This window comes from Trachinotus anak, unplaced genomic scaffold (assembly GCF_046630095.1).
Source record: "Trachinotus anak isolate AG129_WGS33_773 ecotype Australia unplaced genomic scaffold, CSIRO_AGI_Tana_v1 ptg000012l, whole genome shotgun sequence".
NCBI lineage: Eukaryota > Metazoa > Chordata > Actinopteri > Carangiformes > Carangidae > Trachinotus > Trachinotus anak.
Window position 1 is genome coordinate 10,889,586 of NW_027273863.1, and position 17,136 is coordinate 10,906,721.

The window sequence follows — 17,136 nt, forward strand, 5'->3', positions numbered from 1 at the left end:
CTAAAGAAAGAGGAATTTTAATTTTGCACAAAGAATAGCAGCACTTCCATTTCAGTATAATGTTAAAATGAGACACCTTGAGTATGAAGTTCTCCTCAGGCTGCAGGCGCAGTTCACTGACTGACTGACGAACAGCGTTCTCCAGCTCAGGGTCTCTCTTCCTGGGTACGTCCAGCTGAGGAAACAGGTCGCTGATCAGCCCGAGGAATATGGGCACGTCACTGGTCACTATCTTGGGCAGGTTGAAGTCCCTCAGCGCCCGCATCAGCACCTGGGGAGAAATTGACCATTTTGATGTTGTGAAACAAATGCACTTATAAAGTCACATTTGTGGAAACTACAAGCTGTATGATTGCGCACAGATGGTCTTATATCCACTAGATATGAGATGATTCAGTGTGGATGACAGCACACATCAGTGATGAAGACTGATGAATACCTGCTCTTCAGGCCTGCTGCGATCCTCTCTTTTTAGAGATCCTGCCACAACCAGGACTGATTTGATGGCCCTTAAACCCCAATCATAATGATCCTGAGAGATAAAGGAATAAAGTCATGGAAGTCATCAAGCGAGCATGATAATCCTTGACATTTTACATTAGATTGTCATGTCCAATACTGATGCTTAAAGTGAGTCTGCAAGGCCTTTATTAATTGTGTAATTACAAGGATCATCACATAGTATTTACTCTGAAAATTATACTCAAAATGAAAAATGTAAAAGAATGATGCTCTATTTAAGAGCATCTGCTATTTTGGTTCATATCCTGTATATTTCCCATGATATGCACAAAAGGGTTGATTAAAGTGGAATATAAATAAAAAAGCTGTAGTGATTAATCATTGTCTTGTCAGCCAGTCACACGGCCAGCATCTAATGAATGGGCAAACCACATTTCAAAGTCAGGAAAACATGTCATGGCACCACTCAGTGCATTGCTTTGCAGTATCATAAAAATAGGCCCAAAAGTTGAATTAATTTCTAGATGGTAGTGGTAGTGAGAAGCAGGAGTCTCTGCTGATCCCTGTAAAGATGTTGTCAGCCTAATTCAATCAGAGACTTGTGTTCACCTGACAATCCGAAAGAGACTTCTTCTCTTTTCCTTTTCTCTTCATTAAAAAAAAGCCCAGAGGACAATTACAGAAGCTTCTGTGTCTTGACAAATTGATTCTATGTACGTACCTGTTTGGAGAGCAACTCTTTACAGAGAGTGTAGAGGCTGATGAATTTGCGTGCCAGAAGACGAGCGTCTATGAAGCCCTCTGCCACCAACATGATCTCACAGATCAGCTCAAAGTCTGGGATCACCATGGCACAGGGCCTGAACAGTTAGCAAACCATTTCTGTTTTTAGTCAGTGACCTTTACCATGATTAATTACCATGAGTAAATAATTTCCTTATTCTCTCTGTTTATGTCAGACCTGAATAAAGCCTTGAGGTTCTCCGGGAGCTCAGCCCTGCCAGCATAACCGGGGTTCAGAGTGATGAAGATTCCCACTGTTGGCTTCAGCTCAATCTCCTCTCCCAGGAAATGGAACCTACACACACACAAACAGTACCAAATACAGATTATAAAATGGGTGCACAGAAATCATAGACTGGATTATCAGAAAAAGGGGTGAATAAGTATATAGATAGTTTATAATGCATGTTATAAATTTCACAACTACCTTTGCTTCTTGTTGCGTACGGCATCCTGTATAGTTTTGACCTGTACAGCTACCACAGACAGCACTTCCACTGAGATCCTGTTAAATTCATCGAAGCATCCCCAAACGCCTGTCTGAGCCAGACCCTTATAAATGTTACCTATGGACTGAAGAAATGTGATGCAGAGAGAGGGACAGTGAGGGCGAATTAATAAATTAAGTAAATGTGACATACATGGACACTATGGAGGACATCTGCACAGGTCATGCTACCTTGTAGTCCATCTGCTCTGAGCAGTTGAAAACATATACCATGATGCCCAGGGAGCGTCCAAGGTCCTTAGTAGTCTCGGTCTTACCAGTGCCAGCTGGGCCCGAGGGGGCACCACTCATAGTCAGATGGAGGGACTGCGTCAGGGTTATGTAACACCTGACAGAAGACAGGCTGAGTTATAAAACATGTCAGTACATTAACTTTGGATTCAGTGGACCTCTGTGTTTGTAAACCACGTTGTATAAAAGCAACACTGTAATATGTATTTATTGGTGAATGATATAGACTGTGGTCATTTCCAAGACTTTATTTGATCACAGGAGGTTGACAAAGCACACCTATGTCCTTCATTAAACTCACATTTACACCTGTTTGCACGGGACCAACCACTATGCATCTTCAAGTGCTTATAGTGACCCGATTATTGCTGTTGAGGAAGAGGAGCCTGTTTCTCGTGACCGTCTTCATCCTGTCCAGCCAAAGGTCACATGCCACCCCTCTCTTTCAAGGACACATCTTTAATAATGTGTACACTCTGTCTGCATGTGTATTGGTTGCATATTGTGCTTGGTGTGTGGGTGTGTGTACCTGTCAGTGAGTGGAGTGATGACCAGTCTGTTAGTGTTCCCCAGGTATTCATAGCTGAACTGAAACTGTGCGTCACAGATGTTAACGTAACAGTGTCTGGTTTCATCATCCCAGCGATGGCGTAACTGGGACAGCCATGCAAATGCCTGTCCTGTTGTCACCTAGAAGTGACACCAACAGGAAGGTCTAAGTGAAGAAAACATTTCCCCATCTTAAATAATAAGACTAATTAACTGTGAGTGCCAGCATTTTCTTTATCAGGAAGGTCTAATTGCTTGCGAGAAACTAGGTCTAATATTAGCATTACCTTCTGAGTTATGAGATTGGCGACCACGTCTCGAGCGTGGACATCAATAGTACACACAGTCATAATTTTCTGTCTGTCTCCAGGAGTTAAATCTCCGAGCAGCATGTGGATCAGCGAGTTCAGCTGTGTAATCTAGAAAACAAGAATTCAGCAAATCACGGATCACTGAACAAACCAGCCACTATGTTCAACCATCACCATCATCATAATAATATCTTATTCAAGTGTGTTAGCACTACCTGTTTTCTGTTGTAGTCTTTCAGAGCTGTCTCAAATCCCTCCTCCACCCTCTCGAAGGCAATGCCCACATCTGTGGCCCACCACACCTGACTACCCGTCAACCCCACCTATGAATGGAAGGAAAACAGATGCAGACAACAGATTATTTCCATGTTTTTAAAGTTAAAGTGTCAATTCTGCTGATTCGACATAATCACACCTGTGCAGGGTAATCAAAGAGCCACTGGTCTCTTGGTTTGTCTTCATAGGCAGCTACAGCCTCCTGGATCTCCTTCTGAACTGTACAGCGCATGGTGCTCTCCAAGGCACTTAACCAACACTCTGCCTGAAGAACGACACAAAATAAATAAAAATGAATGTATTATTCCATGGTATATAATGTTCGGAAAAGGCATTAAAATGATTGCACATGGCAAATGTATACACATACAATTTTATGCTTACTGTACATTATGCTTACTGTTGAATACAGTGATAACTGTACCTGTCCTTCACAGACACACGGCTCAGAGAACGGAACATATTCTCCCTCTCGGCTGTACATCCCTATAGCAACTGCCTCCTCATCCTCCTCTCCCCCTCCAATCCTGTCTGAGTCCTTGAAGTGAAGATCTGCTATGTTGTCGAACAGCTTCAGCAAGTGTCTGGTCACCTAGAAAACACAGACACACACAGACACACACGCACGCTGACTGTGGTTCCATTTCTAACCTTTATAAATGTTAACTGTAATCTCGTGACTGGAATTTAAGACAATGAAAAAAAGATCAAGACAAAAAAACAAGAATCAATATTCTCCGCTCCACAACACTAAGACACAGTTTAAAGAAAATATTGAACTAATAAATCTCTTTATATGTTCTCTCATGGAAAGCATAATTAAATTGTAATCTATCACCTGTTTGGGCTGTGTTCCCTTGGAGACAATCTCCAGCAGGTCTGAGGCAGACACAAAGTAAAATCTGGGGAACGTGAGCCTCTTGGTCTCCAGGTACTCGGCCAGTGCCTTCTCACACACAGACAGCCTCTGCTGCAGAATCTCCAGGTTCTCCAGGAAGCCGGGCTGGTTGGTCACTTCAACTACATTACTGTTCTGCACCACCTCAGTCATCAAACCCTGGGAAAGAAGATGTAATGTAATGTAATAACAAATCAGTGGTTTGGTGAGATAGATTCAGTGTTTTTACATTTGAAAGAGGCCCTGGCTCTAGCATGTGCATGTGTTACCTGGAAGTCAGTATGTATTCCCTGGAAGCGCTCTGCATCATTGGCCAGCTGGCAGCGGATGTCATGGCTATTGGTGAAGATGCTGTTAAGGTGGGCCCAGGTCCTCTGGACAGACATCCAGGAGGAGATGACCAGGTCGGCCACCATCAGCTTCTTCTGCCATCCACTCACCTCTGCCTGGAAATACTCTACATATTTACTCATCAGGATGTTCTGGAGCTGCACCTGAAGAGAAACAAAACATGTGCTTTACACAGCGGTCTATAAGAAGCCTCTCTGGTCCCCTTTACTATCTTTAAAGTTTTGGTTTTGATTGGCGAGTCAGTGTCACACCAATGACCCCAAACCTAATGTTTCACACCAAAACTTTAATATAAAACATTATGATATTTATATTTAACTACTGAAGGAAAGTCATACATCACACGCTGTGGAGAAACAGTACAGTAACACGCACTCACCTGGTTGTCCTCCAGTGTCTCTATCAGATTCTCATCTGCTTTGAGCAGAGGGACTCCTGTGCTGGTATGAGTCTCATATGACAACGACATAACACTCCACGTCTGGGTTATCTCTGCCAAAACCTGAGCACAAGTCCAAAATGTTTCTTTTCAAACGTGAAGTTTGAAGCATCTTAAAAAACATGAGCAGCAGGATAAAAATAAAGCTTCCCAAGATGTTACTGTTTACTGTATATCACATCTCTGCATCATTTTAGATTTGCTGTCTTTTATACTTTAAATCAGCTACAGGTGAATTAACCATTAGGTATCAGTTAAATCATATCATATCTTAACTGTTAACTTTTCATTTAAGAATATGGTTAAATTTACGATTAATGATCAAAGGTATTGGGACAGTGATAGGTTACTTTCTCAAATGTGCATCCATGTGAATTGATCTATCTCACACTCAATAAGGAACTGTCTATTTTGTATAGTGAACACTTCCATACTCTTGACCCTACTGCATTGACGACAATGAAATCAATAAACATCCCAATATACTATTACTAGTTGGTCTCTTCCTACCTTCTCTATGGCCATTTCTTTCACAGCCTTGTCCACTATGTTTTTGACCTCGTCCTCCACACGGTGAAGGTGTAATTCCAAGAGGTCCCCCAGGGTGGTGCCCTCCCCCATTACAAACCTGACCTGAGGGCCAGAAAAAATACAAGGCAGCCATGAGTGTGATTAGATTTCAGATCAGGATAATTGGGTTCACTGAACTGTGCTGGTCATTAAAGGCCTGGAGGAGTCTGCAGGATAGTTGAATGAAGGTACAGTACATGAAGACTAGATTAAAGAAGAGCAGACCTAAACTCAATAGAATGGCAAATGCAGAATGCAGAACCTGATCAATGATGAAACGTTATTGAATCAGATGCTATGAGACACTGTGAAACGGCAGAGATGGTCTCATACTTTAGTGGTGTTCATAAGCTGCTGCCAGTGTCTTTCTCTAACAGCAGAGTTTTGCAGCTCGTTGACGGCTCTCAGAGAGGTCAACAGGTTCTTTACAGTTGACTCCAGACCCATGTAGACGTCCCACAACCGCACCTCCTTATCCAGCATCTTCATCTCCTTTAATGAGTAACAGAGTTAGTTATTAATTATGAAAGAATTTGACTCCTTTTCTTAACACTAACTAAAACTAAAATTTAAGATTATGTCTGTCTGTCCATGGAAGCTTGCCATACTTTGGCAAATCGTCTGAGCTCCATGTCCATCTGCTCAACGTTGATCTCTTTCCATGGAGTCTTGGTCCAATCTTCGATGCTGGTCTGGCACGGAGAGGAGAATGGAAACATTTAATCTGTGATTCTCTTATGACCTTTATAGAGGAAAAGGAAATCATGGCAGTATTAACTACAAAAAACAAAACAAAACATCAATAGGTATGCTGTGGCACTTGCAGTGTGGAAACTGGCAGTCAAAGGCTGGGCCTTACTATGCTGGCCCTTCTGCCTTTTGTGTGTTAATTGGTTAATCTATTGGAGCTCAACTAAAGCTCAGAAATCAAAGTGCCACTGCCAACTTATTTTTATTGTGATGATTAGTGTGTACCTTGACAAAGATGACCATGTCCCAGACTGCTTTGACCAGTATGATGTCGGAGCGACACTGACGCAGCTGCTTGTAGTCTGGGAAGCTGACCTCAAACAGATCAGCCGTGTCCTGCAGCTTCTTCATTTCCGCCTCCATCACTGCTACTGCTCGATTAGACTGGAGACAAGGACATTTTGAAATGCTGTACATTACAATTGTGTTAAAAACAATGGAATTTATTTTTCTGTTTAATCATCTACTGTAAGGCATGACCTTTTGATTTTGAACAAGCGACTGTGTACACTTCACATCTCACCTTATCAATTAACTTATATGGCTCCTCCACACTGATCTTAAAGATAGTTTCAGTACGAAACTGTTCTCTGAACTCGTGCTGTTTCACCTAAAATATGGGGGCAAAACAAGACATTTGAGTTTCAAAGAAGCTGCAGGTTTAATGCACATCTCCCACCACCTCTCCATCCGTGACGGTCCACACTGAGGGATGTGCTGTGAGTCATATATAATGCAGGACAGAAAGTGAGAAGGTTTATATGTCAGATATTGAGCTCTTTGTTGGGGGTGGCCACACTGACATCCTACCCCGCTCACACGCCTCACCTCGAATCGGACACATTTCCTGCGTATAACTGAAACTTCATTTGACTGTAGAGGTGCCACTTCATGTTTGACTGTGAAGGCAATTTTCTTGAGAGTCTTCCACTTCTCCGGCAGCTCCTGAGTGAAGAACATAATTTACTGATAAAAGTACAAATTCTGCCAGTATCCATGGAAATGTGTGTGTCTGTGCAATGGCACACACTTCTAGCTGTGTGTAGACGCTCTCAGGCAGTTGCTGTCCGTAGGTCTTGAGGAGTTCAGCAGTCGACTTGAGAGGTTTGAAGTGCTGCTCATTGCTGATCTGTCTGTCCCGTATGGCCATGAGGTGTCCCATGATGTCCACAAGACCCGCATAGTCGCCATTTGACACCTTGTTGGAGAGACCGTGGGCTGTGTCCTGGACAAAAGAGGACAATTCTCTCACGCTGCGAGATAGAGGAGGAAGGAGGATGATGTTAGGTTTCAGAGTGGAGAGAAATTTTTTTTAATATTTTAAAAATCATTTCCCATTTTTTAAAGTTCTTCACCCTTTAGAGAGATAAACATATATGACTGTGTTTGCACTTTTCTGTCCTTGTGCGTGCTTGTGTCTCACCTCTGGTTCACATGGTTCAGCAGGTGCTCCTTGAACATCCAGCTCCACCTCTTGATGACATTCATCAGTGTGTGCTTGAAGGGTCTGATGTCGAGCTGCAGCCAGCCATAAAACACCCTCCTGTCCTCCATCTTGCTCACTCGTACATACAGAGACTCAAACAGGTTAATCTGGAATGACGAATGATACGACAACTCGGAAAACGGCCAAAGAAGAAAGAAGCAGAAACTGTGGTTGCGTTGATCAGATCCATAAAAAATACTCAACTGTGGTTATCCACAGGAATATTAAAGGCTGGTGAAGCACACCTGCTCTTTGAAGTTATCCAGGGTGGGTGGGTTCTTTTTCAGTTCATAGTCGGCATACAGCTCGGCTTCTTCTGTACTTAACACGTGGCCATAAAGCAGAAACTGCCTCATGAATTCAGACCTGTGAAATGTTAAGAAAAAAAAGAATGGCTTTGCTTTTCCCTCCAAATTCTGTTTATCAGTTTTCACGCAATGAGAATCGTAATTATGAAATTTGGAAAATTACAGAGAATAACAGGAAGCCACATCCGACCTGTCATCAGTCCAGAGGTAGCGGTAGCTGGCAAACGATCCCTGGTATTCCCTGACCTGAAAATCAACACAGTCTTTCCATGTCAAGGCCTGTAAGCATAATAAATGGGTCTTTATGTGTGGACCGAAGACAAAGACTTACCTTAGCGATAGCTGAACGTGCCCTTGAGCGGATTACATGGCACATCGTTGATAAATCCTCCATTTCATTTATGTCACACTACAAGATGAGCAAACAAGACAGCATGACATGGCAGTTTTAAATAAGTCTGTGTCAGCAGGCAAACATATTTCTGTATGAGTATGCAGAATGCATGCACACTGTGTATAAGCCTAGAATTGGATCGGTACAGCACCTGATAGTTTTCCAGCTGTTTATGATTTGCCACTCTGGGAATGAAGGATGCCATGTTCGTGATGTTGGCCACCATCTTATCCACAATATTATAGAAGTTACCACTGTGGCTGAAATCGAATGAGGGGTCAAAGGTCATCTCATTGCCGTTGAGTACCAGCTGGACCTCGAACAGTGGTGTGATACGCTGGGCTGCATCTGTGTTGTCCATGAAGTACTGCAGGGAGCACCGCACTGCACTGGAGAAGCCTGCCAGGACCATCCGATCCACATAGTGAGTGTAGGCCTGCCACTCACTGCTGTTCAGGTCTGTCACACCGAGCAGTGTCTGGTTCTCCTGGAGCACAGTGGAAAAGTGATGCAGTTAAGGAGGATGTTAAAATCTACGATATGTGATTAAGTCCTTCTCCCTCGAATCAAGGGGTGAGGCGTGTGAATATACCTGCAGAAGTTTGTGTATCTGCTCCCCTGTGCTGGTGATGAGGGCATGCTGTTTGGAAACACTCTCCTCAATGTCAGAGAAGATGAGGAGAGCAGAACCATGGCTCTTTCTGGTGATGAAGGCCCGGTGGCTGAATTTACCCATAAGGGCCTGGATAGCCTCTACGTTAGCTTTGCTCTTCTGGACGCGACTGGAGATGCTCTGGTGATGGCAAAAGACAGCAACTACTACAGCAAGTAATTATGTTTTCTTTGGTCTTCAGCTGCATGATGCCTTTTGTTTTAGGGCTGTTTTCTATAACTGAGGAAAACTGGCTTGGACCACATGAGGAGAATATCTGATTTCATGCTACATTGTATCACAGCAGCTTTTGACAATGCTATTAAACTAACTATAAAATGAACCGCAATTCTCTTTTATGTTTCAACTCGAAATGCATCTGAGACCAGCTTTGAATAGAACAGAATAGTTGAAACATGCTGCTAAATAGTGTCAACATGTGCACCGAAAAAACTCCCTCACTAGCATTAACATTTCATACTGTTGATAAGAATTGTTCAGTACCTTGACCAGGTCTCGTGTGCTCTGAATGTAGTCCCATAGGTCATCCTGAGCCCAGGTAAGCTCCTGCAGGGCCGGGTCAAGCTGTCGTTTTGTCCTGTCCATCTCATCTTTCACCAATCCCAGCTCTACAGCCAGGATGGTGCTTTGGAGCTGGTTGTACCACTGGGTCACCAAGGTCAGTGTCTGTGTGTACTACATTGTACAAGGGGGTGTATCGGATCTTTTGACATATTTTACAGATCAACAAACCATTCACGGTTAAAGAATGTATCCAGAGCTCATACATATACAATCAGCTGTCTGACACAATGTTCCGTGCAACACTACTTTGCTACCCACCATGTAGAGTCTCTCCCGTTTGGAGTAGAGATGGAGAGCTGCTTTAGGAATGTTTTGGTTCTTCAACATACCCAGATACTTCACCTCCCTTAGCACTGACGTCAACTGGGGGAGAGAGAGGAGGAGAAAATATAAACAACAATTTGATGAATCCAAAGTTCAAGTTCATTGCTTTGTTTCCTTTTGCCTCCACAGGAATAAATCTGAAAAGATAGGATCAGCACATAAACTGGAGCTCTCATTTAGACTCATGAATAGTGGAGTGGTAGATATATAAAGGCCAATCATTGTTGGAACTAAGGGCACATATACATTATGCGTTACATTAGAAGAAATGTGCACAGTACATCAGATAAGTTGTTTATTAGAGTGCTTGACTTTGACATTGCTGGTTAAACATATTCATTGCTGCTGTGCTTTTCGGAAAACACTTTGTCTTGTTTCTCTGATTTTATGTTGATTGCGTTTTGTGATTTTCTTTTGTTTGTTCACTCATTGTGGTTATTGCTGCTAATGCAAAGTAGTTCCTCTGTTTATTCAAAGCAAACCACTTCTGCTACTTATTGGATTGTGGGAACAGAAAATGAAGCAGTTAACCTGTACCTGTACCTAATTCATCAAATCATGAATTTTTCATGAATTTAAATCAGAATAAATTAGTATAGCATTGTAGTAATCAGTGACATGATGCAGCAGAAATGTGTGTATATTTATGTGATTTTGCATCTTATTTATGGTGTAAACTCAACTTACGACTGTAGGTGCATTTCTGCATTAATTCTACACCATAAAAAACACTGTACACTTAAATATTTTAACTCTGAATATATTCATTTGTGATTGCATCTTCTCTGTGCTTACAGCAGGGCTGAAGTTGACCTGAAACAGGCCTGTGTCAGAGCCCAGTGTGAGCAGTGGTTCCTTCAGGTGGATCTCACAGATTTCCTCCAAGCCCTCAGTCCACTCTGAGAACAGCTCCTCATCGTGCTGGTCCAGAACCTCCAGAACATGCTCACACTTCCGCAGGACATCGTCTGCCTCAGCAGACCCCAGAGGCCTGGAAAGACGAGAGGGAAGGAAGGATCTTGTTTGTACATTAGCTTGTATGTAATGACAAATACCTGTATTCTTACAGTATGTATGCTAGAATTCTATTCCAAAATAAGATTTACACTGTTTTCAAAAACCTGAAATCCTCTTCCAATAAATACTGATATTAACACCTCGCAAATATAAACTTGCAAAATCAGTTGCTTTTGAATTATTGAAGGGCCTGAGAGTTTTGAGGAGTCCTAACTGTATTGTCTGTTATTGCTGTTCTCTGCTGGATCTTGGATGACACTGATGAAATTGTGTGTACGAGTAAAGTTGGTGCATACATATGGGCCAGCTGGCAGAGGTTACTTCTGTTGGTCAGGATGCGAGTCCGAAGCTCCTGTGACCATTTGAGGTAGCCGGCCACTGGCGGCATATTTTTACCCAGGACTGCACAGCCTGACCGTACCTGAAAAACAAAGGCTTAATTACTTTGGTCCATGACTGAGTCATATTCATCAATTTTGAGTAAATACTTCTTCCAAAGACATTCATAGCACACGTTTAGCTAAGTGTGTGAAGCCTATGTAAAGTAAATGTGTCAATATCCAAATTTCTATGTCATTTAGAACATTATTATTTCTGTTCCACCTCTCTTACCCCATCTCTGTGTTGATCAACTATAAACTGACAGTGGTCTATTTCCTGGTTGAACATGGTCAACAACATATTGTAGTTAGGAGCAAACAACTGGTGGATCCTGGGTCTCTCCAGCAGGGTGCCGAAAATCTTTAACAACTGGACGAGACAAAAACACAGTTTTAAGACAGTGCACAGTGACCTCAACACAGTACGGTGCCCAAAAATATGTGCATTACTTTTGAGATTTCCTGAGATTTTCTTTTCTTGAGATTTTAATATAAAATAAAACACAAAATGCTTCTAAGATGAGATATATGTGATTACACTATGCTAACATGCTAAATGTTCTTCATTTGATGGCCTCAAAATACAATATATTTGTACAGAATGGGATTGTTTGAGGAGATCAGATGTAACAGACATACCTTAAAGGTGGACTTCAGGTTTTTGGAGTGCTGGAAAGCCTGATTGAGGACAGTACCGAGCCTCTGGTCAAAATCTCTGTTCTGCTCCATAAAGCGTCCGTAGTGTTGCACAAAATCCTAGGAAGGCATTTGATAGGAAATGGTGGATATTTCCAGTCCCTTTCCTGATTATAAAGCTTTAATCCACTTTTATTATTAGGCAATTTTTATTCCATAATACTTTCAGTGCAGTACTTCAAGTCCCCTTAGTGCAGTATTTGCTGGATAACACACTTGCAAAAAAATATATTATAACACAGATCAATTTCTGATTGAGTTCCAGTTTAGATTGGCTGAGTCACACTGGAAGATGTTGTAAAATAGCTGTAAAATATCTAGTAAATTAAATATTGATGCACTGACAAATAATGACTGCTGTCACTGGTTCTTGTGTGTTGCTTAGCAACTACTTTGCTTTGCTACTTTTCAATTACTCTACTGCTGGGCAGAAAAATAACATCTAATTGTTATTTTTTATTATTTGGCTGTGCCTGTCAATTCCACTTATAAACGGCTGTGAATCACAGCACTTTGGGGCTTATTCATCAAATAGCAGTATGATATCAAACGCAAGCAAAATGATCTCACTGGGCCTCACATCGTTGGTATAGTCCAAGGGGTCATATTTGCTCTCCCTAAGGGCGCGCCAGCGGTCATGAAACTCCTCGCTCATGCTGAAGACCATCTCACTGAGGACTTTTCCTCTGGATCCACCCATTTCAATCTTCTCCAGCTTCAGAAAGTCCAGCGCTGTTGCAAAAAGTTCCTATAGATGGGAGAAGAAAGCAGCCACTGATGAGGGTGATTGGATGTGGGTAAAGATAATTCACACCTTCTGTGAGGACGCAGTTTTTCAATTCACAACAACATATCAAAAACATGCATTTAAAATTAATATCCAGCAGTTTACTAGATGTTAACTGTGTTGCAAATAACATTTTGTATTATTAATACCATCATCTAATGTCTTCTTGAGGCAAACTTTTCAATAATCTTTTTTAGAGATAACAGCCTATGAAACCAACAACACAGAGCAATGCTTGTAAATCCATGTACCTCGATCATGAGCAGCCTTTCCATGATGCGGTCTGAACGCTGGAACACAAGCGTAGCAGGAAAGTCCCACAGCTTGATGCTCTGGCTGTGTGTGTAGTACTTGGGGATCCGCTGGCGGTGAGTGTGAAACAACTGCTTGAAGGTGTGCAGAACTGAGATGGTTGTCTGGACTCTCTCCACCCCCTCCTCAAGCTCCATCTTAAACAGTTCCTCTGGGATGAGGTAGGCAAAGGCCTGAGGACAAAAACAATAATTTGGACAAACAATTATTTAAGTCACTAAATTTCTCTTCATTTCTTTCACATAAACATAAAGATGCATCATTGTACCTTTTCAATGATCAGGTTACAGAACTCCTGCAGGAGCACCACCATGCGCTGTGGAGTGCAGTAGTACTGGGAACGGCTCCAGATGAGACAGAGTGTGTGGAAGAGAGGAGGCAGCAGAGCATCAACATGAGGGAAACTCCGCTCTTCTAAGCTGCTGATCAGTCTCCTCAGAGGGCGTAGATACAGATCTATGTCCTCTGCTTCCAGCACAGCTATAATTATCACATACACATGTACTATTGTATAACATGGCCCTGATAGAGAGGTAACAGAATTAAAATCATAAAGTGGACTAATAGCTGTGTTCTCAGACTGACAATTTGAGCATGATGACACATAAAAAAGGCAGAGTAAATCTGCATTAGAGCACAAATATGAGATCCACAAGACTAAATACAGAATTTTTTTGTACGATGAGACAATGAAAAAATGACAAAATGAATTAATTTGCACTGATAAATGTTGAGTAATGCTAATCTACCCTGATTGACTTTGAGGCAAACATCCTTAAAGGAGGAGTAGTAGCTGCTCTTGACTCTTCTCAGGATCTCCATGATCTGGTCCACTTTGGGGCTCTGGATCTGAAAGCAAGGACATCATAGTAGGATGTATATCACCTGGGCTGATGTGGAAAGATAAATACTCCATTAGTTTGATGTGTCTGGTATGTCATGCAAGACATTTGAAATCTGCTGACATTAAACAATTCATTGCTCTCATTTGCACCAAAAATCTAGTCTTTAGGAATAACAATATCTAATAACAATACTGAATATTGAATAACAATAAAGTAATGATATAATATCCATTACATGGTATAAAACACCCTTATTCTGAGAACTGCTGTTTCAGTTTACATTTTGAAGTGATTGCACCCTGCCAGCTCCCATACAACTAGTCTCATACTTGTGAGTGGATGCCCAGCAGGTTTTCTCTCTGAGTGGTCCAAAACTGGAGTTCCACGTTGGGGCCTGGGTGGTCTCCATGGAGCAGCACCATCCCAGAGTCTTTCTTCAGGATATTCCATATCTGTCCGGACCACTGAACTATCAGAGTTTCTATAGAGTATAACAAGCCACGGTCCAGTGGCCAACCAGTGGGGCTGAGGGAGACAAAGAGAGGGACAATCAGTGTGGGTAAAAACGGCATTAAGGACTGTGAAATATGAACATGCAGTGAGCAAACCAGAAAAATTATTATTATAGTTAGTTGTAAATCTTTTGTTGTTGCCACAACCAACATTTACTGTAACACGATGTTGGTCATCCATGACCTGGAGATACTACACATATATGCTACAGCATATTACATGTTATTCTCTACATTATGCAGTAGCCAGTGGCAATAGCCCAGAATATTGCTCTCCACATGGTACATGCTGCTTTTATAAAAGCCACATGGGAAACGTATAAGTGAGCTTGGCAATTATTCGGCTAACACGAACAGCCTAACACTTCTGTACATACCAAGCACACATACACACGTCATCTTACACATGAAAACACACTGACCTGAGTGCAATGTCCTGGGGTCGTGCCCTCTCCACACACAGCGGCAGAGGCAGGAGTGTCCTTCCCTCAGCGCGGCCCCTCAGGGTCACCACCCTGCTCCTCAGCTTCTCCAGGTGTCTGTGGATGTCATCAGACACCACCCGCGGCCAGTCTTCATGGTTCAGACCATTGGACAGCACACACACCAGCACCTGTGCATGCAGGGGTATATATATATATATATATATATATAGACACACACAATGCATTCTACCTTCACGCCATCAGTTCTTTAAATTGGAAAACCTATAACTTCCTCCATGTACACAGACATAATGCCACCTGCATCACTGTGTGAGTTGGACACCTGTACAATCACTCATACACTCACACACTCACACACACACACACACACACACACACACTAGCCTACCTCTGAGATGACAACAGGGAGGTGCTCCATGGGATATCCAGGCACCTCTCCCAACCGGAGTTGGTGTCTGAAGCCTTGCCGGGTGATTCTCTTCACACCCTTCTTTAGCACACACAGCAGCTTGGTCTTCCAGGGTGGGGACATCTTCACAGGTGCAAAAACAGTGGGAATGCTTTCAACAGCATTGAAAGCACCAGAAATAAGTAGCGACTTATTTCAAAAAATGTGTATGTTAGATGTGATTTCGAGATTTTGTTAAAGACTTACAGCATATGCCTGCATGTCAGCCTGTGAGAAATTTTGATGCTTTTTTATTTTATTTTATTTTTTTTATTAATTGTGTCCCCCTCGACAAACAGATATTGAAATGTCCCTCAACCACGCTGCATGTTTCTTTACCTCAGGGATATTAGTATACAGAATTTCTTACATATAATGCATACAGGAAGCAATCAATGGCCTACACTATTAAATATTTACTCAAGGCTATAACCATAATTGAATTTGCCTCCAAAATGATGGGGAAATGAAATGAAAAAGAAAATGACACACTTTTATGAAGACGGGTGCCTGAACTTTGTAGACACTCGCTTCACGTCTGTGCGTATTTATCGCTGGGTGTGTGTGTGTTTTCCATACCTGAGCATCCCCTGCATGCAGTGTCCCACCAGGTCCAGTGAAGAGCAGCAGCCTGTTGGTCCAGATGTGGTCCAAGTAATCCAGCAGAATCTTCTGGTTCTCCTCCGCTCCGATGAAGCGGTTCCACTTATCCGTTTTCACTCGGAGCACGCAGAAGGCCTGCTCCCGAAGGAAGTCCACCCTCTCATCTGACAACATCACCCCAGCTTTGAGAGAGGGCTCCTGGGGTACACGCACCCCTCCAGCGCCTCCGCTGCCGGTGGACTCAGCCATGAAGACTCAGCTCAGCGGGAAGAAGACAGAAATAAAGGCCGCTGGTGCTTTACCCAGTGTGTAGGGGATGTGAAACCAGACGAGAGTGTCTTCTCTCCTCTCCAGCTCTGAGGACTGTCAGCTGGAAAACTGATACACACCTTGACGGACAGGTTAACTTGTCACTGTGACAATGCAGCGTGGGCTCACTTCATTATCCTGCATGGTACAGGCTATTTGTGTAGCCTGTGGGGCCTGCAACCCTATCCTGTAACCTGAGCCTTCAGAGGAGACCGTTCCACAGTGACCCCTCCAGGACAGGTAAGGATATTGCACCTATAATACACACAAAAGAGGTTTTCAGGGATATGGGATGAGCCCGAGATGTTTTGTTTGGTAACAAATAGTAAATCTGTTTCGAGAAAGTACTGATCCTGTGTATATGTCAGAAGGTAGGACATCTAGGTTCAGATTTAGTAAATTCTGGTGCTGAGAAGAGACAAAGCCTTTCGTGTCAAACACATCCAGAGAGATGAGTCCTGTCTGATTACTCTATGCAGCGTGTATCACCGCCACATGGGGGCAGTGTGGTACAGTGTTTTTGACAGTATCCTGCAACTGTAATCCAAAGTGACCCTAGCCATGACATCCTATTACACATGTTATGCCATTTATGTAAAAACATGGAAAAATGGGACATTTCTCTAACTGTGTTACTTAAAATACCACAGCAATGATTACCCTTTTAAAGATCCTGCACTTTCTGACTTTAACCTTAATACATTGGATGTAATCATATCCCAGTTTAAAACGGGCTGACTGGAGAGGACAGAGCTTTTCTAGGATGACTGACATTTGAGTCTAATGCTAACCTAATGGTCATACATTTGATCTATATATACTGCAGAGCTGTGCAATGCCTGCAAGTACATAAAATAAGCATTCCTTCACTAGGCGGCTTGTCAAAACCAACTGATTTAACACC

At 42.5% G+C, this 17,136-nt stretch overlaps 1 protein-coding gene across 1 annotated transcript in view; it reads right to left on the reverse strand.

Moving 5' to 3' along the window:
* dnah9l (dynein, axonemal, heavy polypeptide 9 like) overlaps nucleotides 1-16,783 on the reverse strand; it is a 36,085-nt gene extending 19,302 nt beyond the window's left edge. Inside the window, exons 1-41 of the mRNA XM_071490338.1 lie at nucleotides 15,900-16,783; nucleotides 15,261-15,404; nucleotides 14,849-15,039; nucleotides 14,244-14,439; nucleotides 13,819-13,918; nucleotides 13,338-13,549; nucleotides 13,009-13,242; nucleotides 12,551-12,718; nucleotides 11,914-12,030; nucleotides 11,507-11,644; nucleotides 11,191-11,315; nucleotides 10,673-10,868; nucleotides 9,812-9,916; nucleotides 9,473-9,664; nucleotides 8,909-9,109; nucleotides 8,468-8,803; nucleotides 8,254-8,331; nucleotides 8,113-8,168; nucleotides 7,860-7,980; nucleotides 7,552-7,721; nucleotides 7,159-7,381; nucleotides 6,957-7,073; nucleotides 6,652-6,738; nucleotides 6,354-6,512; nucleotides 5,987-6,070; nucleotides 5,712-5,870; nucleotides 5,319-5,441; nucleotides 4,749-4,871; nucleotides 4,288-4,512; nucleotides 3,959-4,177; nucleotides 3,545-3,712; nucleotides 3,260-3,385; nucleotides 3,060-3,167; nucleotides 2,821-2,952; nucleotides 2,514-2,674; nucleotides 1,925-2,081; nucleotides 1,673-1,818; nucleotides 1,424-1,540; nucleotides 1,184-1,322; nucleotides 440-532; nucleotides 77-271 (exon numbers count right to left, since the gene is read on the reverse strand). Of these exons, the coding sequence (XP_071346439.1) occupies nucleotides 77-271; nucleotides 440-532; nucleotides 1,184-1,322; nucleotides 1,424-1,540; nucleotides 1,673-1,818; nucleotides 1,925-2,081; nucleotides 2,514-2,674; nucleotides 2,821-2,952; nucleotides 3,060-3,167; nucleotides 3,260-3,385; nucleotides 3,545-3,712; nucleotides 3,959-4,177; nucleotides 4,288-4,512; nucleotides 4,749-4,871; nucleotides 5,319-5,441; nucleotides 5,712-5,870; nucleotides 5,987-6,070; nucleotides 6,354-6,512; nucleotides 6,652-6,738; nucleotides 6,957-7,073; nucleotides 7,159-7,381; nucleotides 7,552-7,721; nucleotides 7,860-7,980; nucleotides 8,113-8,168; nucleotides 8,254-8,331; nucleotides 8,468-8,803; nucleotides 8,909-9,109; nucleotides 9,473-9,664; nucleotides 9,812-9,916; nucleotides 10,673-10,868; nucleotides 11,191-11,315; nucleotides 11,507-11,644; nucleotides 11,914-12,030; nucleotides 12,551-12,718; nucleotides 13,009-13,242; nucleotides 13,338-13,549; nucleotides 13,819-13,918; nucleotides 14,244-14,439; nucleotides 14,849-15,039; nucleotides 15,261-15,404; nucleotides 15,900-16,172 (6,414 nt within the window). The 5' untranslated portion in view covers nucleotides 16,173-16,783. The remainder of the gene's footprint in view (nucleotides 1-76; nucleotides 272-439; nucleotides 533-1,183; nucleotides 1,323-1,423; nucleotides 1,541-1,672; nucleotides 1,819-1,924; nucleotides 2,082-2,513; nucleotides 2,675-2,820; nucleotides 2,953-3,059; nucleotides 3,168-3,259; nucleotides 3,386-3,544; nucleotides 3,713-3,958; nucleotides 4,178-4,287; nucleotides 4,513-4,748; nucleotides 4,872-5,318; nucleotides 5,442-5,711; nucleotides 5,871-5,986; nucleotides 6,071-6,353; nucleotides 6,513-6,651; nucleotides 6,739-6,956; nucleotides 7,074-7,158; nucleotides 7,382-7,551; nucleotides 7,722-7,859; nucleotides 7,981-8,112; nucleotides 8,169-8,253; nucleotides 8,332-8,467; nucleotides 8,804-8,908; nucleotides 9,110-9,472; nucleotides 9,665-9,811; nucleotides 9,917-10,672; nucleotides 10,869-11,190; nucleotides 11,316-11,506; nucleotides 11,645-11,913; nucleotides 12,031-12,550; nucleotides 12,719-13,008; nucleotides 13,243-13,337; nucleotides 13,550-13,818; nucleotides 13,919-14,243; nucleotides 14,440-14,848; nucleotides 15,040-15,260; nucleotides 15,405-15,899) is intronic.
* Nucleotides 16,784-17,136: the final 353 nt, after the last annotated feature.